The following is a 20274-nucleotide window of genomic DNA, read 5'->3' on the forward strand; positions in this document are numbered from 1 at the left end:
TGAAGAGACAAGGTCTGCTACATTCTGGCAGACGAGAGGCCGGAACACAACAACACAATAAAAGACAGATCTGAGAAGACAGAGGAATGTGAAGAATGGGAGCATAAAAACCTCCTTCAGAGGACGGATAAAGGCAGTGTCACACTTAAACCTGAAATATGCATGGAAATACCATAAAGTTAATAAAGTTATGTTTAGGAGTTTGTTCAGGGCAACAGTGACCACAGGCAGCGGAGGAGTGATTGTAAAACACTCACCCCACCTACACTTGGCATTAAACGGAATGATTAGTCTTTGTGTTAGATTAAGTCGCATCCAAACATTTCTTAACACACACACACACACACACACACACACACACACACACACACACACACACACACACACACACACACAAAAACAGATTTTATACCTTGAGAAGTTTCAGGAAAGTCACATTCCAGTATGCTGCAACATTCAAATTAAGACAGACATACTTTATTGATCCCGCAATGGGGAAATTACATTTTTTCCTCTCTGTTGTTGTTAGTTATTGCACACAGGCCCAAAATCCACACACATGTCCAGGACCCATACATGCACTAATGGAGAGGTTTGGTGCCTTGCTAAAGGGCACCTTTGGCAAAGCCCCAGGAGGTGAACTGTCACCTCTCCAGCCACCAGTCCACACTCCATACTTTGGTCCACACAGGAACTTGAACAGGCAACTGTCTGGCTCCCAAGCCAAGTCGCTACGGGCTGAGCTACTGCCATCCTGAACATGTATGGAGGACTGTGCTGTTATGCCTTACATCTGTCCTGGCAGTGTCAGAGCATCATCTGGTTACCGGTTCTGTTTGTTCTAAAACTGAACATGCTTTGTATTTATCCTCCCACATGCAGCCACAGAAGGGAATCTACAAGTTAAAATCAAGCAGAGGTTAAAGACTAAAAAAATATTTTAGCTGGCATGATGACAGTGGAGAATGAGATATGAGATGTGGATTTGAGACTAAACAGAACACACCATCACGCACTTGATCTTGGTAAATACTTTATATGCAATTGTTTCTTGAGCTTTGCAAACACTGTATAGAAAACACTTAAGGTAACATTTTTCAAACATTTAAAGCACGTCTGAGCTTTCAGACAGACATGACACAGTAATCTACAGCTTTATAAACATTCTCCCCCCCCCCTCCGGCCTGTCCATACACACCCCTCAGCATGCTTATACGCACACACACACACACACACACACACACACACACACACACACACACACACACACACACACACACACACACACACACACACACACACACACACACACACACACACACACACACACACACACACACACACACACACACACACACACACCTCTCCACTTATTTATTCACAGTAGGCTTTATAACACTGTTTCTGTATCATATGATGGTTCCTCAACATGTTTTTTTTTTTCATTTAAAATAGCTATCAACATTTATGCTGTAATATTTGGAAAGTGATACATTTGTATTTACATAAGCTTATTGAGCAAGATTCAATTACAATGTGTGTGTGTACATATGTATAATTGTATGTAGGTGTGTATATTTGAGTGTGTGCGTTTTAACCAGAGCCACTTAATCATTCTGTTTGAGTCACTGACCAAAGACTGTTTCCACTGGTAGCGTCCAATCTGTTCAATACAGTCCTTTTTAGAAAAGAAGAAGAAAGTGGCATGGGGAGTTTTTAACCCCACAATGGTGCCTCAATGCAGGGCAGCAGAGCAGAGTGAAATTGGTCACTAACTGTCCCCTACAACTTATTATGGGAGACTGAAGTGTCCGGAGATGGTGTGAGGCACTCGCTGCACGTTGGACTCATCATACATTCAGCAGAGACCAGGAGGTGTCAGTCATTACCTTGGACAGCTGTGTTTCAGGGTCCTACAACCTCGGTGACTCGCACATTCGGACTCTTATGTTTTCATTTCATACGAGATAAAAGTAAGAAAACGTGGCAAATGGTCATAGTACCATGTCTTGATTTTAAAACACCTCCTTAAGCATCAACAATGGATGCTTCCAGGGAGATGAGAAGTAACTTCCAGCTAATCATTCAATCCCCCCCCCCCCAATCTTCCTCCTCCCTTACCTTACCTTTTCTCTTTCACACACACACACACACACACACACACACACACACACACACACACACACACACACACACACAGATGCAAGCACTCACGTGTACATTCATGTACACAAAGTACAGAAGTAAGCAATTACACCTACACACACAGAAAAACTAAAACAAAAAGGTTGGCACACACACACGGCCACACATACACACATAGGGACCTGGGTAGGAGACCAAACTAATGTGAGAGGAAAGTGAGGCACATAATCTGAGCACATAATCTGACAATCAAAATCCAGCCTGGATTTTGATATACTCAAAACAGAAGTAGATGATTAAGGTGTCGCAGACAGGCCCAGGCTTCCAGCCCAGTGAGAACTTCTAAAATGAAACCTCTATGTAGCACCTATATTCTCCCAGGTACCGTATGCATACTCTGAATCTTTAAGTACCTATTATACGGAGATGGCGGTAGAAGCTCCGGCTCCGTCGTTCACTTGACAGCCGTGCCGGCGAATAATTTCGGGGTTGGACTAAGGTACCATAGTGATAATATGAATAGTGCTTAAAGGCTTAGCTTTTCTTTCACATCCTCATTCGCAAATAGCAAGGCCAAAAGGCATTGTAACAGAGATCGATCCACATAATTAAACATTTAAAGACTTTATGTGCTCCAACAGTCTCATAAACTCTGGGTTGGGACCCAAAATAGGTCACAGGCCTATTCTGCTGGGTCCCTACATGGCAAGAGTAGCAATAGGTTGTCATGAGCTGGGGTCAGAAGAACAGGGACTAAATGTTGTCGTTTCCTGGGTGAAAAAGCTTAAGAACCACAAACAGAGTCTCCGCTGAGTGCAGGAGCGACAGTGGTTGAAAATGAAGATGGCAATGTTGAGTCAATCTCTTGAGGGCGTTTACAGAGGTCCATAAAAGACCCCTGTGTGTCTTTGAGGACCAGTTATTTAATGTGGCAGCACTTTGCTATCCCTGTATGTAAATGTAGGTCTTTTGTAACTCCTTTTTTCATCTACCTTCCATTTACAGTATTAAAAAGCTACTTCATTATCCTGGGTGTGTTGGTTCACAGGTTCACTTAATTTTGTTCCAAATTGATAACAGAATGAGATAGTAGGTGGGAGAATGAGAGAGAGCAGGTAATCTGTCCATCCTTCCGGTCACCCCCTCGCTTAGTTAGGATGGAGATCAGGAGTTTAGGGGAGTTTTAGTTCAACCGTCGTCTGGGGTCGAGTCTTCAGGGCTGGATGAGTCCTCAGCAAAGTCGTCCGATGAGCCACTCTTGTGGATGCGCCCATCGCTGCGCATGCTGTGGAAAGTCTTGCGGAAAGCCTCCATCATCGAGTGTGCCAATTTCTTGGCCTCCAGCTTGCTCTCGCACTCCACAGCATGGCAGTCCATCTGGAAGGTCAGGTCATCGTTGATCTCCCGGTAGATCCAGGCGAAAACGTTGGGTCTGACGCTGTGGTCGGCTGTGCAGTAGGCGATCCGCGCCACCTGGTAGGTGTCCATGGTTACTGAGGCCTCGCCGTGCTCATCCAGGTGGTGAAGACGCACCTGGAAGGGCCGGATCTCCAGCAGAGAGTTGCCTTCGGGGCAGCTGCCCTGCTGCTGAGCAAGGCCACGACGCTCCACAAGACCCACCACCGCCGACTCTGTGCAGCCAGACAGGAACTGGGTCCCTGAGATAGTCACCTTACCCAGGTAGGCCACCTGTAGGAAGACGCACACAAATACTATTAGACTTGTCTTTTTCACAACACCACGTATAACAAACAGTCGTTATCGACGACCTTCCACTTCCGGGATTGCTCTGTTGCCGCCAGGAAGTTCCGCTGTATGTCCTTCTTTTCGGCCGGATGTCCGTTACCTTACGCTTTCTTTGTGTTGGAATTTTAAACTCTGGTTGATTTATGAGGACTATGGTTAACTGCTCCTCAGATCATTGCAAGTTAAATCCAGACAGCTAGCTAGACTGATCTGTCCAATCTGAGTTTTCTGTTGCAGGACTAAAACAACTTTGAACGTACACATGTTCCACAAAAACAAGTTCCCTTCCCGAGGCTATTTTGCAGCGGCACCGTGGCTCCGTGCGGAGCTTAGCGCCGCCCAAGACGATTGTGATTGGTTTAAAGACATGCCAATAAACATCCCGGAATGCTGTGTGGCCTAGCCAGACCCTCTTCCGCAGCGCTGTGGAGGAAGGTCTGGCAAAGCGAGACTAAACAAACATAAATATGCAGTTGACTACACATACACCTTTAAAAACTGCAGTTTTTCATCATATGTACAGAATCAGCTGTAAAGGGGAAAAATAACAGGGATGTAAAAAAGTGGGACTGCTCCCTGTCATACTGAAAGTCTATTAGGATTATTTATAAAGCACTTTTCACAGGGACAATGAAATACTGTTAGAAAGTAGATACAAAACATTGAATGTCAAAAGTGGAGCGATAAAACATATTGAATATTAACAGAGGCTTATAAAAGATTGTTTTAAGAAATGATTTAAAGATGTTACAGACATAGCCTGTCTACTCTGTCAGCAGTCGAGGCCTAGGAATAACCAGCAGAGCCCATCTATCTAACGGGACAACACAGGCATAAAAGGAGGTCCAAATCATTAATAAACAGACCTTTATCTTCATCAAGAGTGGACCCTTTTTCTTTTCAAATCACCTCAGCCAGAAATAATTCCATGTTCATGTACATCTTTAGGTTAATTAACCTAAAAAAACTGGGGTACGTTAAGTCTATCTGTAGTGGTGATAAGAGGCTTTTCTAATTTTCTGTGGTAACTGCGCTGACATGCTGGAAGGATGTGTGTTGGCCATTTCCCAAAGAGAAAAAAAAAAATAAAAATGTTGAGCTGTGGCTGCAACAAGTACCATAGAATACCATAGTAATGACGCTGCATACCAGGAGAGCGATAGACTGAGGAGATGGACAGTGTTAGGAGGAGAGAGAGTTAAGACGTGAACAAAGCTGGAGTTTTCTTTGGGAATGTGACCAATGTGAGAGCGGTCCAGGAATAATGGCTGACTTGTGTGCTTTCTCTACATGGTGTTCTTTTAGCTTTATAAAAATACACAGAGGAGGAGCCTGCTAAGAGTCAAAAACTCAGAGTGTTCACTCCTGTCTGTGTTTATACTGGGGCAGGGGAATACTCCTCTCTCTCAAGAGTTCATTACAGCTGGTTACATGCGGCACACGTGGCTGCTGATAACATGAGTGCGACGATAAGTGTCAATACTAAAGGAGAGATGTGTATCATATAACAGTCGGCAACATTTTTAGAAGATGTGGCCTGCATTTATGGCTCTGTCAACGTCGAGCCAGTCTGTGGTTTAGATAACACTATTCCCTTAAGAAATGCATGCAAACTATTACCTATAATTCTTTTCAGTTCTTACATTTTATTATCCGACAACAGCAGACGTCCACCCAGCAGATCAACAAATACCAATGCCAGACTGACAGAGAGCGACAGAAAGTGATACAAAGCAGAGGCCCGGGTCCTGTTTTATTCAACACGTGATCGGACTGCTTCTCTTCTTTCACACGTTTTTGTTTAGTCTGCGTCAAGTCTACCTGCCCTCATTCTCTGCTAGGATTTTCACTGAATGGGATCTTTCAGAGTAAGCACTCAGACCAGCCTCTCGGTTAGACAGGCAGTTAAGTCGTATGTAGAGCAGGTTTAGCATTTACTATAAAGCTGCAAAAAAATTTAAAAACTGACAGGCACCAAAATCTTTGTAGTATTTTGATGTAACGTTAGTGCCTTGCCCAAGTATTTTGTAAAATCATGCACTCTTTGTAAAGCTGTGGAGCCCACAACAGATCTTCTCATCTAAAAACCCTTAAATTACAACACATATTTGGAAATCCTTTTAAAAAACAAAAAAAAGGCAGAAATGAAAGTAATGGAGAAATTTAAGCTAAAACAGGCGGTAGAGAAAGAGGAAGCTAATGAGAAATAGAAAGCAACAGAAGCAAACACAAATATATCCCTAACAACCAAACATTTCATCTTTGCCAATTCACTTTCTTTCCAAAATGTGGGAAGAGAATCAATGCCATGTCTGTATGTTAAGTATGGAGCTGGTGTCAATATGTAGTAGGGCTGTGCTCGATTGAAGAAATTCTTAGTCGACTAACACTCACTCAATTGTATCGACTATTCGATTAGTTGATTTAATCGACAGATCTGTAAATCTGAGTTTCTCCGCCAAGAGTCATGCAAAAGCACCACTTTAATTCTTGTGTTTACCAGAGATGTGCTCGTACGTTTCTTGGAAATAAGTCATTCAGCATGAAAAAAGCCAAACGACCGATTAGTCGACTAATCGACTAAGAGGGAGCAGCCCTAATATGTAATTAGCCTAGCTTAGCATATAGAAGTGGAAGAAAACCGTTGTCAAAAGATTTTAAAAACATGTATCAACACCTCTAAGCTCACTTATTAATACATTTACAGAAATGTATAAACAACAATTTGTGGTTTTATGGTTAGTTACATGCGTACAGGCCAATTTATGAAAATAAGAGTATAGAATATATATATATATATATATATATATATATATAAATAAAATACAACAAAATAACGGCAACATCAGAGATACAGTATGTTTCCACTCTGAGCAATAACTGAAATTTGATAGATTTCAGATGCACAATTTTTCCTCACTTGTTTTTAAACGGGACTAATGGTAAGATAAAATATTTCATGTGACAGTCAGGTAGATTGGTAAATGAACACTAGTAGCATATTTCCCCTAAAAGATGTCTTAACAGTTTGAACAAGAAAGGTGCGGTGAAACAAACAATCAAATCAAACTGAATGAAGGTGAATCTACTCCAAAGTAGCACGTGTAGTATCTGCTCCATATATAAACAAACACTGGCACTGTATGCTACCACTATGGTGGATTAGCCCCGAAAAACCCCAATTGCAGTGCGACATGACATTGAATCCCAGTTTCCGAACAGTAAGAGATCCAGGAAGTGAAAGCAGCTGTCTCCTCGTGCCTGTTTTTCATTAGTGGTGACCGCAGGGGTGGGACACTCAGCCTTTGCACCAGATCCATCATTCAGCCGAGTACCACAGGTCTGCAGGTGCAGCCTGGAGGCAGGATGGGTTTGCTAGTCAACCACACTGACACCCTCTCGCAGCCAAAAGGCATTCAGTCACTCAGCCAGCCAACAAATCCAAAAACAGCAAGATACATCAACCATCCAGAGTGTGCCATTTGTATGTCAAACAGCAATAAAGAGTCATTGTGCACTTCTTTTCTCGGTCTCTCTTATTTTTATATTAAATTTACTTGTTTAAACTGCGATCGTTTCTACTCATTGCTTACTTCCTAGTTGAATGAAGGCTGACTGCTTTGCCACATTTCATTCTCTTCTAGCAGCTGGGCAGTAGGCCAAAACACAAAAAAAAAAGGCAGTTCATGTTTCTCTCAATCTATATATATATATATATATATATATGTATTCTCTGGTGTTAGAAAATTAGGAAGTGATCTAGTTAATGTGTCTGGTTAAATAATGTTCACAACTTGGGAAAAAGAGCCAAGAGGGAGAGTTGCAGCAGCTTGATATTCAGACTGAAATCAGTCTGATGTTGCCTTCTTTTCTCCAAGGGAAAGATTTTTTATTTTTTTTTGTGACTGGCATATCTGCAAGTTAGGTAGAGAGGTCAAGAAAGGCGAAAAGAAGGAAGATGGTGGTAGGGAGCAAAACAGTTAGAGGGGTTGAAAAACTACAAGAATCATCTTTATTAAAAGGTATCTTAGGAGTTGAGCCTTTAAACAAACGTAGTACTTTGATAACGAGCAAAACACACCGGTCTGCATTGGAACATTTGGCCAGTTTGAACTGTCAACTTTCCAGACGAGCATAACGAAATAAACTAGTATAAGACAGGTGTGTGTGTGTGTGTGTGTGTGTGTGTAAGGTGGAGGGAAAGATACGTGAGGAGTGTGTGAGTTGAGGAGGTCACCAGACTGAGCAAACATTTAGAGTTTGTTTCCAAGTCCAAACCAAATATGCAGCTAAAGAGGAAATTGTTACATTGCTCAAGCAGAAAGATGATGGAGAAATAGAAATAGAAAAAAAAAAACCTGCTTATAAGGCTGTGTTCACAAAAAACAGATACACCACTAAAACTTTGGACTTGGATGATTTCTTTTTGGTATGCAGTACTTGAATCACCCATTTCACTGTACCAACATTTTTTTCCTTGAGGGCTAAGACAACACTGAGCCCATTTACAACTGGTATTAAACTGTGGTCTGTAGGTGAGCATAACATCTGTGTAAGGAAAGTTGAACGTGAATTTATGAACACACAGACGCACTAAATGTGAAACTGATTGTGGAGTTTATTAGGTTTGGCTGCTGATAGACAAAACACGTAAACAGGTTGAACCTTTATGCCAAATAAGCACAAGTATATTGCCATCATGCCATAAGTACATGTTCAAATGTATTTAAAGGCTGTCATGTGTAAATACTGATATATTTGACAAAAATTCTGTGGCTCATGTTTATTTTTTCATCAACGTGGTGCTGAAGGCAGCAAAACTTAAGTGTAAATCCAATCTATGTTAAACACTGAAACTATTTAGCCGTTGGGCAGAACCATCGTCACCGTAGAAATACCACTGCTAGAATAAAGAACATAAATTAGGTAATTGTGCTCTCTAGAGCCAATAAGACACTCAATATGAGACAGCAGTGTAAAGTGACAGTGCTGTAAGACTAGACAGGTGCCTATAAAATACACACATTTATAACCAGACATCTGTTGCCTCCAAGTCAGGAATCATAGAAGACGAGATCTGCTGACCCTACGTCTAGAGGCTGTTTTTCTTCTTTCTAGCTGGGAATGCATATAAACTATAGACTATAGAATCAGATCCTCGCAGGATAACTGAAGCAGCAATGAAGTTGTCCTCAATACAATTTCACTTCCTCCTGCACATCATTCAGTCAGTTAGACCACATAAAAGTACAGTAAACCTCATAAATACACGCATGAGAGTTTTTGCTGCCATTTATTGCTAATGGAAGACTGCCCCGCTGAATTGGCCTCCACTAAAGTCAAGAAAAATGACTATATATTATTAATAAATAAAACCTAAGGGACCTCTGTGGATGAAGATATTATTTAGATGTGCTGTCAAGAACTGGACAGTCCTGCCCATCGTCACCTAGCTTTGTGGTAATTAACAAGGGGGTAGGCAAGCATCCGGAAAGCGTACCTCCTATGGGGAGTTTCTAAGGCTAACAAGCCATCACCTGCCGCTAGCATCCTACTGACTGCAATTCATTTTGGTGTCACTTTGACAGCGAATAACTTTACATCTGAAGCGTTTGGAGACTTTATTTGTCCATTGTTTATTTCTAAAGAAACAGGACAATGTATAAAAGGCTCCATTACCTTGTATCTCACGTTATGGCCCCGTAGCAGGTGTTTTTGTAAAAATAGGCTAACGATTTTGTCATAACCACGCAACTTTCTGTCGCACAGTAGAGAAATTACCGTATTGTCAGGAGAAGCTCGCAGGAAATCGGGAGGCATACAGTCAAGGGAGAAGCCCATAGAGAGTCCATGAAAGCATCAGAACAAAAATATTTCAGCAACGTTTTGATGGATTGGAAATACTTCGGTATGTGGCAAGTGAATTCATATGAAGTAACATTTAGATTTCTCTTGGCACAGCTACCAGAAGTCATGATTTAGGTCGGACTCACCGACAGTGCAGAAATGAGCTGCTGTCAGGATCTCCAAGCCAAACTACAGACGCCTGCGTTAGTCAGCGTTTGTGCAGCACGTGAAGCAAACCGCTCACCAACTCAACCACTCGAGCATTCTACACATCAAGCTCTGGATAAAAATTGATACATCAATCCATCCATCCCAGACCAGAAAACATCTGCTGTTCTCTGATCTGGCAGCCCGCTCACCAGTCGTCTCAGTGCTGGCAAGTCAGGCAGGCAGATCATTCCAGAGATCTACAGAGTCCTCCTCTTTGTTTCAACTTTCCATGGGTTTTCTCTTCTTTCTCCCCCCTCGCCCTAACACCTCTCCTCTATCCTCACATCCCCTCCTACAGCTAACTGTTAACATTTCTATATCGCCAAACTGAAAATATTGATTCCATATGAAGCGAAAGGGAGACAGAAATAAAAACAGTTACAGGAACGACAGCCTTGGAGGCTGCAAAGGAGGAATGCAACTAAGAAAAATTGGAGCAAACATTGACAGAAAAACAGACAGGCTGAGGGGAGTTCAAATTTAAACTATTCACTGGATTGCTGCTGCAGACAGGAAACTACATGTGTATGTATACCTGCTTTGTAGAACAGAGACAAAAACAAAGAAATGGAGTGCAAGGGTTTGTGAGTGTGAGACAGAGAGGGGAGGAGCATGGTTAAACATTTGCATGTGTGGTGAAACATATGGCCGCCATTACTGACTCTTGGTTTACGGAGGATATTGTCCTGTCCTATTCGATTCACTCTCTCTCGCTCTTACCTACATATGGAGACTCTACGGCCTGCAAGTGGAAGTCATCAGTAAGCAAGTGTTTGGTAACCTTGCTAGCTTGTCTGCTTGTACTGTAAAAAGTTAGAAGGGAAATACCCGTATTCCAGACTGATCTCATAAAGTGGCGTATGTATGACACGCCAATTCGTATGCAGTTTTGGCGTGTTATCAAGACGCATAATTCCATAATTCCAGAAGTTTTAAAAGAAGCAACAAAGAAAACATTTACATATTTTTATTACACAAAACCCTCTTTTTATGCCTCTTAAAAAGAAACAATCTGACAAGGAAAACATCAGTATGTGGTTGAACTGCTCATAACATACATAACCACCAACAAGCAGATATTGTCTGATTTGAAGGGGCCACAAGCCAAAAAGGTTGTGAGTCACTGCTGTAGTTCCCAAGGTCTCAGTCGATCCGTGCTAAGAAACATGTTTAAAAATCATCAGGGAGGTTGAGCAAATACGTACAGTACATGCTGGCTTATTAAGTTCTGTATTAGCATGTTTACAACACTGTAAAAGACTCCACAACTATTACATATAAAACATACAGTATACTGCAGCACATCAGTGGCAACATTGTCACTGCCACCACTGTTTTGAAGCACATGCCAGTAACAATGCTTTCTGTGTTTAATGATATATGAGGCAAACAGATTTTAACAATCAACATTTTTTTTTGATAAATCACTGGATGCAAACCCAACAATGCCTGAAAAACCACAATTATGGAATGACAAAATGAGAAACAGACAGACAAGCAGGGAGGAAGAGACAGAGAGAGAAACCTATTGTTGTAAACCGATGGAGAGCAAAGCTGATAAAAAGTAATTGAATGCAAAGAAGGACAGAAGAAAGTGAGGGATTCACAGAGGGAGACAGAAAAAACATCCGCAGCCCAGCAAGCGAGCCGGTGGGAAGAGAGACAGGAACATCCTGGTCCACTCACACACAGCACACACTGTCTCTGTCTGTATGAGTCTGTATTTGTGTGTAAGCACACAGGCACGCATGTGTGCATGAGAGGTGCAGAGCTCGGGCAGCTGTGCTGCTGGAGCCACAGCTGGTTCGGCTATCAGCAGAGAAAGGACCAGAGGGGATGAGAAGAAAAGAGGAGGAGGTATAGGAAAAGGAGGAAGAGAGACTTGGAGGAACCAATGAGGAGATACCTGTCCCTACAGAGAGGCTTTGGGAACATGGAGAAAGAAGAAGAAAGGGACTGAGATGACAGGAAGAGGGACGGAGAGCAGAACAAGGAGGCAGTTGTTGAGGAGAGCAGTTTTGGTCCTGTCGGATCAGGTCTGGGAAGAGACTGGGATGTGAAGGCACAAACAGTCAGCTACACTTCTGGAACTCGTCATTTCAGCATTAGGCCCTTTCCCAGATGCTGGTCCAAGGACACAGTGGTGGTGCAGACAAAACAAACAGCCCATCTCTCAATCTGTGTCTGTTTTCCTTCTTTGCCCCCCATGGTCGCATTGTGTTCCAACCAGTAAAAGTTTTGTGTTCTTTTCCAAATGGCACGAGATGAGTAGTGTGTGTGAAAATATGATTGTTCTTGTTCATGCCTCAATGGCTCAATGGCTGACTATTTGGAAACATATTGGACTTGTAAGAGCCAGTGGAGACCTTATGACGTTTGCAAAAAGTAAGAAAAATACCTGATATTATCAGTGTCCGAAAGTATAACTTTCAGATAATTTAGAAAAAGAAATAAGAAAGTTAATAACAATAGCACAGTGACCTATGGTAAATTTATGTTGATGGACATTTTAGCATATCCATGTAATCATAAGGCTTGCTACAAGCTTATTTTAAAATAAATAGTTGAACATTTCACTTTCTCTGCAGAGAGTTGATAGTTGAGTTGAGAGGACTGATACCACTCTCATATATGTACAGTAAATATGAAGCTCCACCCAGCAGCCTGTTAGCTTCGCTTAGCCCAACGACCGGAAACGGGGAAACGGCTAGCCTGGCTCTGAAAACAAAATCTTGCTAACAGCACCTTTAAAGCTCACTAATTAACATGCTATATTTGGTTTGTTTAATCCGTACAAAAACATTAAGCATAATAAAGACAATTTACGGGGTTTGGAGGGTGTTATTATTACCAGCTGCCAGGCAACCAGCGGAGAATCCAAGAAGTTACTAGTTCTGGCCTAGAAACCAGTCCAACTTGCTAGCTGTTTGCCCCTGCCTGTTTCCAGTCTTTATGCTAAGCAAAACGGTCTCCTGACTTCAAATGTAGTGTACAGAAATAAAATAACAACATGTCCCTCTTAATATGTATCTGGGTTATACTTGTATGGGGTTTTTATCAAAAATGGGTCTGTGTGTCACATGTTTAGGTAAAAAAATGAATATTAATATATGTATAGTATTGGCCCCCAAAATCCAGCATTGTCTAGTCAGTACTAAAACAGTTACTGAGCCCGATATAAAAATGATACAGCATGTTCTATAGATAAATCACAACTGTCCCACTGTCAGAGACGGAGCTTATCCTGGCGTTCTCCCTCAGTAGGCCCCTGCGTCTGGATCTCCCAACATGACTGGGAATTCACTGCACAGCATTCCTGGAGAAGTTGTTAACATTCCTCTAAACTTATTGAATCAGCACAGTGCAGCTGGCTCCGCTTGCCACAGCATGCAAAGATGGATGAGTTTTTTTTTTTTTTTGGGTGCTGTGTGTATTTGCCCATTTGTGTCTTGTGTGATGTGTGGTGAGAAAATGATGCGGTGTGTGTGTGTGTGTGTGTGTGTGTGTGTGTGTGTGTGTGTGTGTGTGTGTGTGTGTGTGTGTGTGTGTGTGTGTGTGTGTGTGTGTGTGTGTGTGTACAAAACAGAGTCTGAGTGTTTCAATGTAAGTCAAGACAGAAGCACCTCAGTGTATGTGAAAGAAGCTTTCACATTCCCAACCCCTTCCATACATATGGTAAGATTCTCCATAGTTCAATGATGGCAATAAAATGTGTCTAAGCTGAGCTACACATTTACTTTCCACTCCAGTGACACCAGTGTCCACTGGTGGAGTTACCTTTTCAATTCCTGGCCACAAAATATGGTCTCAGCCATACAAATTTGCAATGCAAAGCAAAGAAAGTATTTAAAGACCTTTTTTTCCCTTACCAACACATGCTATTTGGTCACGCCACATACAAATACTGTAACTGCTGTACATGATTTGGTTCATCTGATCCAGATTTTTGCACAGAGAATGTTTTGTGCAACACCATAAAGAGGTTATAAAGGCAGAGCATACATACTTACAGCAGAGACGTCATATGTTTATCAGGCCATCGTGATTCTAGTCACACCAGTGTAAACACCGAACATTTTAGTGGCACTGGGCAGATTCTAACTTGCATATGTTAGAAAAAGGCTTTTACTCTGGAACTATGTCTACGTTTCTTTGCCCAGGTCTAACATTAATGGAAACTTTTTTTTTTTAATTGTTGACTCCCAGATAACAAGTACAACAGTGAAAGTGAGTGAGACATAGACAGAGAGGATGACTAAAACTAGAGACAGCATTTGGTCTCAATTACATATATATATTCAAGAGTCCAACGGCCTGGGTGAGTGGATCTGAGGGAAGCCCTGAACTGCTGCCCAGTCTGGCTCCTCCACTGACGAGTAACCGTGCCAGCAGAGACAACACACTAGTGAACATGAACCTGAATCCAGACTGCATTTGAACACCTCTCCCCTCCAGTTTCCATACAAAAACACACATATCAATCCTTTACATTATGCTCATAGTACATAAAAATAACCAACAAACCGTGCACGTTCATAATGTTTCTGTCTGACATTTGATTATCTTTTCCTGTTTCATGTCTTTCATTCGAACTACACCCCCCCAAGTTTTCAACGCTGAGTCAAGTGACATCACTTGAGGCAATTTATCAGACTTTGCGCAGCTCTCCTTCTGGAGCCATAAAGGCTCTATACAACTATTTTTCAAATATGCAGTTGTACTCCCAAAGACCTTTAAACACACTTTGATGTGTATAGAGTTCCCCTTTAAGAAGGGAATGACCTGGGAATGTTTGTACATTTTCACAAGTGACGAGCCCAAGCTAATGCCCATGACTAGCATGTCAACAATTCGGTCCTGTCTTAATCCAAAACATATACACATACAAGGGAAAACACGGATACAAAGGCTCCGTTAGACAAAAACCCAGACATACACACATTCAGCAGGGAACTGGGAGCGCCGAACATCTCATCCCGGCTGCTAATCATCTCAATGTTGTCACTGTGTTCTGTTCTCTGTTCACTGGAGAAGTGACGGTACGTCCAGCACACTGACTGACATCAGAATACCAAGTACAGAGAGACAAAAAGCCTCTCTGCTTGACTGATTAGATAAAGACATGGTAGTGTGAATGATGTCAGTGTGGGAAAATCAGACACTATATCACTGGTTTGGTTTAACTATATAGGCGTGAAATGATGCCCAGCTGAAGTATCAGACCCAGTGCTGGCAATAAGTGTTTTTCACAGCAGACATTTGGACTTGGACTGGAAAAGCAATGGTGTAAGTAATAACACTGGTTAATAACTATAGCTCTGTTCTATTCAAATGTGACAGTGAGACAGCATGCACAATACCAGGACCCTAAAACTGAAGCCGCTAAATGGAATTCAGCCATTTCTAATTTTATTACTTACATTTACAATTTTCCTACTGTGACAAGGGCCTATTAGTCAATGCCTGATGACTTTCGTTTATTTTTAACTTTCTACCTTTTTTGTGATGAAACAATGCCATAACAGTTTTAAAATCCAGTAGCGGAGCAATTTAGAACAACTGATGACATTTCTAGGGACTGATAGCAAGACCTCCTTCATAATTAATGGAGTTTCTTGTGAATGACTGGTTGTAAGTTTTCACTCCACATACATGATAATACTTCTACAGTCTGGGCAGCTACAAATGTAATGTGGACGTGAATCAGACACTTGTGTGCTCATTCGCTGTGTGAAAGCTATACATGTATAGCCAAGGGGGCGCATCAAAAAGCAAGATTTTTTTTTTATTTAGCTTCGGAGCGAGTACAGACTCTGGAGGCATAGTGAGAGAAACAAAGTGTCTCCCCTGTGCTTTCGGACCACGGTGGGAAATCTCTAGCAGGAAACCCTCTCCTTGAACCAGGAAATGAGAAGGGGGGGAAATGCAAAGCTACCACGCCACGGGCGAGAGACGTGCATCGCCGCAACATGTAGTTACATTTTTCACGAGGTGCACATCAGGCTACGGCGTAGGGTCTGGCGTATGGCCCATGTCTCCACGTACGTACGCATGCAGCCATGGCGTAGCTTTAACGCAGAAGCATAAATCTCGCTTAAGGAGCTGAGTTGTATTTTGAGCAAAGTCCAAGGTAATTTCATCATTTGTCATGAAGTATGACTGTGGAGCTGGCACTGCTGTAAAGTGCATTGAAGACATTTTCTCAAAAGATGTGAAGTGGACTGCTTTGACGGCAGCAGGCCAGGCAGGGCAATGAGAGGTGGCCTTTCATCCTTGCTAGCTGTTAGCTTTGGCAGAGGGACAGCAGCCCTCAGCCAGCCTTCCTGCCTGCCTGTAAACTGGGAGCAAAACTCAGGGCTGGGAGAGACCGGAGTAAAGGAGAGAGGGGTGAGAAAGGAAAGAGATATAAAACATTGCATGAGGATAAGTGGTATCAAATTGTATTGTAGCATATGAAAGCCAAGCAGGAACTAGGGCAAGAGACCATTGTTTCCTCAGTTTTCTCTCTTGAAAAGAAAATAATGTCTCTTTAGAAGCAAGTGTGCTGAAGCAGGTGGGCTGTCAGATATGCAGACAGGCAGGTAGCGACTCAGACAGGAAGTAACACAAGCAAGCAGATGAAGGAGAAAGGCAGAAAAAGCAAGATGGAGCTGTGAAAGTAAAGCCAGATGCAGACTTTCATATAAGGAGCCTGCTACAGATGAGGAAAATGATTTTCTTGTGTGGCTGGAATTCTGCTGAATAGCTATAGTGGTATCCATGGCAACATGGCTTTTGGAGAGTACAGAAGAGGAGCAGGCAGTGAGTGGATGCTGGGACTCACACTAGACAGAGAAGGATACCAAGTCCTGCTCGGTGCAACGTGCACCTAGACGATTAACAATATTTATCTTCTATCATGGCAGTGGTTGCCACAAGAGGCTGCTGTTTTTGTCGCTGCTACCTTAATTCCTACTCTCTTTTTTTTTTTTTTTTTACTGTGCATCATTACACGGTTTAGTTTGTATAAACAGCTAGTTAGCTGGTTCTGGATGCCATCTGAAATTAAAAACATTTTCCAGTGCATGACTGTTAATTACCCTCAATACGTCGGTTACCTTGTGGGATGTAGTAGCTAGCATAGCGATATCCGAGGTTTGAAATGTGTGTGTTTATTTGGAAAAACGTGTTGCGATTTACAGTACATTACTTAATTTCTCATGTACAGTAGCAACATGGGGGAGAGAGAGATGTGGGTCGAGCATCTTCAAGCTAATGCCACGTGTCCATTTCAGTCAATCAACCTTCCTCCTTTGTAGGTTTTATGGAAAAATACAGTAAAGAGAAAGTATGTTGGCTTTATTTCCAATCAGGACATTTAGTGTATATTCTGTGAATTTCAGAAAATTGGAATGCCCTAGAAAATTGCTAATTTTTTCCCAAAAGATTTTTACCAACTGAAATAGACATGATGTAATTTCAATCAGTGTTGCATTTGATATGCAACATTGATGAGAATTTGAGAGAGTGTTATGTTACCGTTATGTTTGTATGGTTTGTGTTGGAGAAGCACTGAACATACAGACATACTGCTTACACAATGTTACTGCAGCCTTCATAAGACGACAAAATCTTGCCCGATTTTATTGTGCCTGGCTGGATAACAGCTGCCTTTAAGAGACAGGAGGATGATCAAGAAGAGCAGTGTAACAGGTAGAGTGCGGATCGGGCCTCATTTTTCTGTCCGAGCACGGCCCGCGTCCGACAGAGCAGTAACCGAACCCGACCCGAGACCGACAGGCATTAAGATATTTGTGTCCGAGCCCAACCCGAGTTAAAATCTTGTTCTTTTTTTCATATTAATGACAACATGTACGTTTGTTTGTGTGGAAAGACACATTATTAAGCAACTGTAGGAAGGCATTCGGAAATATGTCAACAGATGAGTGCATCAGCGCACACGGGGCAACAAGCGCACGTTAACACAGGCGCGCACCTACATAATAAGCTTTTTTAAATTTAAAATGTTCAATGCCTTATCGAACATCATTTCTAAATATATGTCCAAGCCCGGCTCGGCCCGTCGGACCCCGACTGGTTCGGTTCGGGTATCCATCCTCTAGTAACAGGTGCAAAGCTTTGTAAGAAACAAAGCATCAGCTTAACAATGTCACCACAGACGATGTGTTCCGTTTTAGTCTCATCTTAATTCCCTGGATTAAAGATGAATTTTTGAATTTTCCAGTGCATTAGATCCTATATTAATACTCAAGATATATTAACTACAACAACAACCTTAAGTGTGGATTTTAAGACAATGAAACCCCTGCTGGTTGTGTCTGCATGTGTATCTCTCTCACTTTTCTGCTCTGCAAGTAAAGGCCGTCTTACTGGCTTTTACTTCATGTTCACATTTGAACTTCAGGACCTTTTGGGAAGTGCTGATGAGGACTAGCTGTATCAACTACAAACATGCCTGTGTGTTCCATGTGTGTGTTTCTTGGCAATAATTTCTAGAGGGAATTATTTTTCTCCTTAAATTTTACTGCCAGATATGAAATGTTTAGTTTGTTGGAAAAGCTTCAACTCCTTTTTCGACATGCTTGTTAATGGTACAGCACGTGACCAGAAACAACAGTGAACGTACAAATCAAAACCCACATTTCACGTTGTCTCACATATGCACACAGTCATCTCAGTTTGTTTGTCATGCTTGCAATGCTGTGGCGCAAGGAGGGCAACTACACAAAGATGCACTCAGTTACTTTGGCAGCTGTTTTGAGGACAGAAGACCAGCTGCGAGTCAAACAGCTCATTGGAGCAAACTCTACATCTGACACCAAGAGTCAGGGAGAGGAGGAAAACAAACGCACCCATCACACACACACACACACACACACACACACACACACACACACACACACACACACACACACACACACACACACACACGAAGGATGTGATTCAGACACAAAAACTTTACTCGTGTGTTGATGAATTCAAGGTCCCATGACATGGTGCTCTTTGGATGCTTTTATATAGACCTTAGTGGTCCCCTAATACTGTATCTGAAATCTCTTTCCCAAAATTCAGCCTTCGTGCAGAATTACAGCCACTAGAGCCAGTCCCACAATGAGCTTTCCTTAGTATGTGCCATTTCTGTGTCTGTAGCTACTGAAGAGGAGAGAGGGGGGGGCAAGGTGGAGGGTGGGGGTGTGGCCTTGACCAACTGCCACTTTGCTCGTTTGAAAGCCATGATGTCTCTCTCTCTCTCATGGGCGGGCCAAATTCTCTGGGTGGGCAAAGCAGAGGGGAGGTAACCTTGCTCCTCATGACCTCATAAGGAGGAGATTCCAGATCGGCCCATCTGAGCTTTCATTTTCTCAAAGGTAGAGCAGGATACCCAGGGCTGGGTTTACACCTATCACCATTTTGCTTAACCATTTTCTAGCCACTGGGGGACTCATATTAATGTTAAAAAAACCTCATAAAGTGAAATTGTCATGCCATGGGACCTTTAAACGTGTAAGTCCAAAAAGGAAAAGGAAAAACAGTTGGATTATGGTTCTATTAATGCTATTACAGATTTACTGTTGAGGAACGGGGCTGGATTTAGGGATTATCAGGTTCATGTGACCCTACCTTGTACCCAGCATGAGTCCTGCTCTTTGTGAGCGGTGTGGTGGAACAGAGCTCGATGGCCTCAGGCTCGTGAAAGATCACCGTGGGCAAGGGCTCCTTCCTCAGCGTCAGCACATTTAGCTTGGTCTTCAGCATGGTCTGAAAGTGCTGATGGAGAAAAGAGAAGTATACACACTGTGCTTTAGGCAAACGTACAACCAGTACCACACAGCTACTTTATAAGCCTAAAGGTTAACATTTGTAGTTTCCTTGTGAACACTGCTGGAGGCACGAAGAAATGCAACCTCCACAATATCAGCATCAGAAATCTCAGTGGTGAAAACTGGAGGTGAAGGCTTAAAGTGAGATGATGTGAGAGGTTTTTTTTCAGCTGAAAGTGGAATGTGAAGAGCAGATGAAGGGAGCTCTGCCCTCGCTGCCTCTGTCAAAATAAGAGGAGGAGGAGAGCCGCCTGCTCTCATACTACAGTCCATGGCCAGTGTTTCCTGAAGCTGAGCAGAACCACATGGTGGATCTGGCTCCGTGGCATTTCAGGGCTTCCTCGTAACAGTCAAGACAAAGCTGAGCAGCTCATGAAACAGTACTTTCACAACTAAGGAAAAGACATATGGCATGTCTGCTGGGCAGTGTGTCTGCAGCTCCCCTCCATTATCAACATCATACAGCAGTAGCAAATATAATGTCTTGTACATGGGCAATTACCTT

The 20274-nt window shown here is 42.4% G+C and overlaps 1 protein-coding gene across 1 annotated transcript in view; it reads right to left on the bottom strand.

Annotated features, from left to right (window-relative positions):
- Window positions 1–1020: 1020 nt before the first annotated feature.
- Window positions 1021–20274, bottom strand: part of pid1 (phosphotyrosine interaction domain containing 1) — a 31665-nt gene continuing 12411 nt past the window's right edge. The window contains exons 2-4 of the mRNA XM_039786667.1: window positions 19570–19716; window positions 2141–3834; window positions 1021–1362 (exon numbers count right to left, since the gene is read on the bottom strand). Of these exons, the coding sequence (XP_039642601.1) occupies window positions 3334–3834; window positions 19570–19716 (648 nt within the window). The 3' untranslated portion in view covers window positions 1021–1362; window positions 2141–3333. The remainder of the gene's footprint in view (window positions 1363–2140; window positions 3835–19569; window positions 19717–20274) is intronic.

This window comes from Perca fluviatilis, chromosome 2 (genome assembly GCF_010015445.1).
Source record: "Perca fluviatilis chromosome 2, GENO_Pfluv_1.0, whole genome shotgun sequence".
Lineage (NCBI taxonomy): Eukaryota > Metazoa > Chordata > Actinopteri > Perciformes > Percidae > Perca > Perca fluviatilis.